Source organism: Cenococcum geophilum (genome assembly GCF_001692895.1).
Source record: "Cenococcum geophilum 1.58 unplaced genomic scaffold K441scaffold_52, whole genome shotgun sequence".
Taxonomy (NCBI): domain Eukaryota; kingdom Fungi; phylum Ascomycota; class Dothideomycetes; order Gloniales; family Gloniaceae; genus Cenococcum; species Cenococcum geophilum.
This window is the reverse complement of record NW_027137610.1, coordinates 571709-573098: the sequence shown is the minus strand read 5'-3', so window position 1 is coordinate 573098 and position 1390 is coordinate 571709. Positions and strand designations below refer to the sequence as shown.

General features: G+C 31.4%; 1 protein-coding gene across 1 annotated transcript; it reads left to right on the top strand.

Annotated features, from left to right (window-relative positions):
* Positions 1-281: 281 nt before the first annotated feature.
* Positions 282-461, top strand: K441DRAFT_581845 (uncharacterized protein; the record flags this gene model as incomplete). Its single annotated transcript, XM_067644431.1, has 1 exon — positions 282-461. A coding segment is annotated over one exon (180 nt), but the record flags the coding sequence as incomplete, so codon positions are not given.
* Between the last annotated feature and the right edge of the window lie 929 nt (positions 462-1390).

Here is a 1390-nt window from a genome sequence, read left to right as displayed (position 1 = left end):
TATAGTAAGCCTTATTTTACCTTATCTATTCTAGCACCTACTAACCCAATTAGATTTCTGCTAGAGAGTTAAGTACCAAATCTGCGAAAGTAAAGGGTCTCCTATTTATAGTGTTTAAGGTAGTAAGTTATTAAAAGGCTATTGTGCTTTTTAATAAAGTAGATATATTTTTGGCGTAATATACCGTTAATAATACCGCCAACAACTCCCTGGTTTTAGTATTCTTACGTTAACTTAAATACTACTAGGGGGTCTTATTCCTAATAACAAACTAAGTTTAGACCTTTAATAAAGCGGTTATAAGTAGGATCTATTATAGAATTAAGTATAGGCCGTTAGGCGTTAATACGCGGAGGGAAATTTGGCAGAGGTTCCTAGTAAAGGCAAGTACTAAAAAGGGAGATGCGAAGTACAATTTAAACAATCTTAAAGATTTTATAAAATATAAGCTTAACAAATAAGAGGTAAGTTGTCTATGCCCGCGGCGCCTACTATACTAACACTCCAATATAGATTAAAAATGCAGTATTAATGGCTTAAGCACTAATAAGCTATTATAACACTTGCGTAAGTCAACAGCCTCTAACCGTCGCTATTAATATAATTAAAGAATTCTAGACTAATTTTATGGTACGTTTAGGGATGTATACGTAGTGCTCTAGTCATTAAAGGGTAGGCTGTCCTTTATTTCCCTTAATTTTACATTTCCGTTCGGATTTACTACTAAGTAATACTAGGTAGTTAGTTAATTCTACGTCCACTAGGCTAGTATATATCTATTACTACTAGCGGTTATTATAAAATTGCTATAAAGTAATATACCGTAATTATTAAATATCTATTAACTATAATTTTATAGGAGGAGGCAAGTTTAATAATATATAGTCCTACACTTAGCTCTCTTAAATTTACTAGGGTATTAGGGGTCTATAGAATGCATACCTTTTTAGCGCGTAGGTAGATATATATTTAGGATTTAGCTATCTTTTTCTTATATTTTTTCCTATTTATACTTATTAATAGTTAGAGGCAGTACGTTACTTAACTATACTGTTTATTAGCTAGTAATATATATATATATATATCCTAATAACTTTGCGTTATATAGCTTTGACGTAATATAGATATATAGCCTTAATCCTAAAACGTAGAATCTAATATTACTAAATAAAGTTGGTTATATAAGCGGGTTTCTATAGCAAAAAGCGAATTACTCTTAAGGGGAGTAAGGTATAATTTGTTACTATAAAGTACCTATAATACTAGGGGTATCTATAGAAGGGAGTACCTACGGCAATGTAGAGAACCTACTAAAGTATAGAGTATCTACAAAAGTATAGAGTAACTATAAAGGTAGGGACCTATAGTAATATAGAGCTAGGGGGTACCT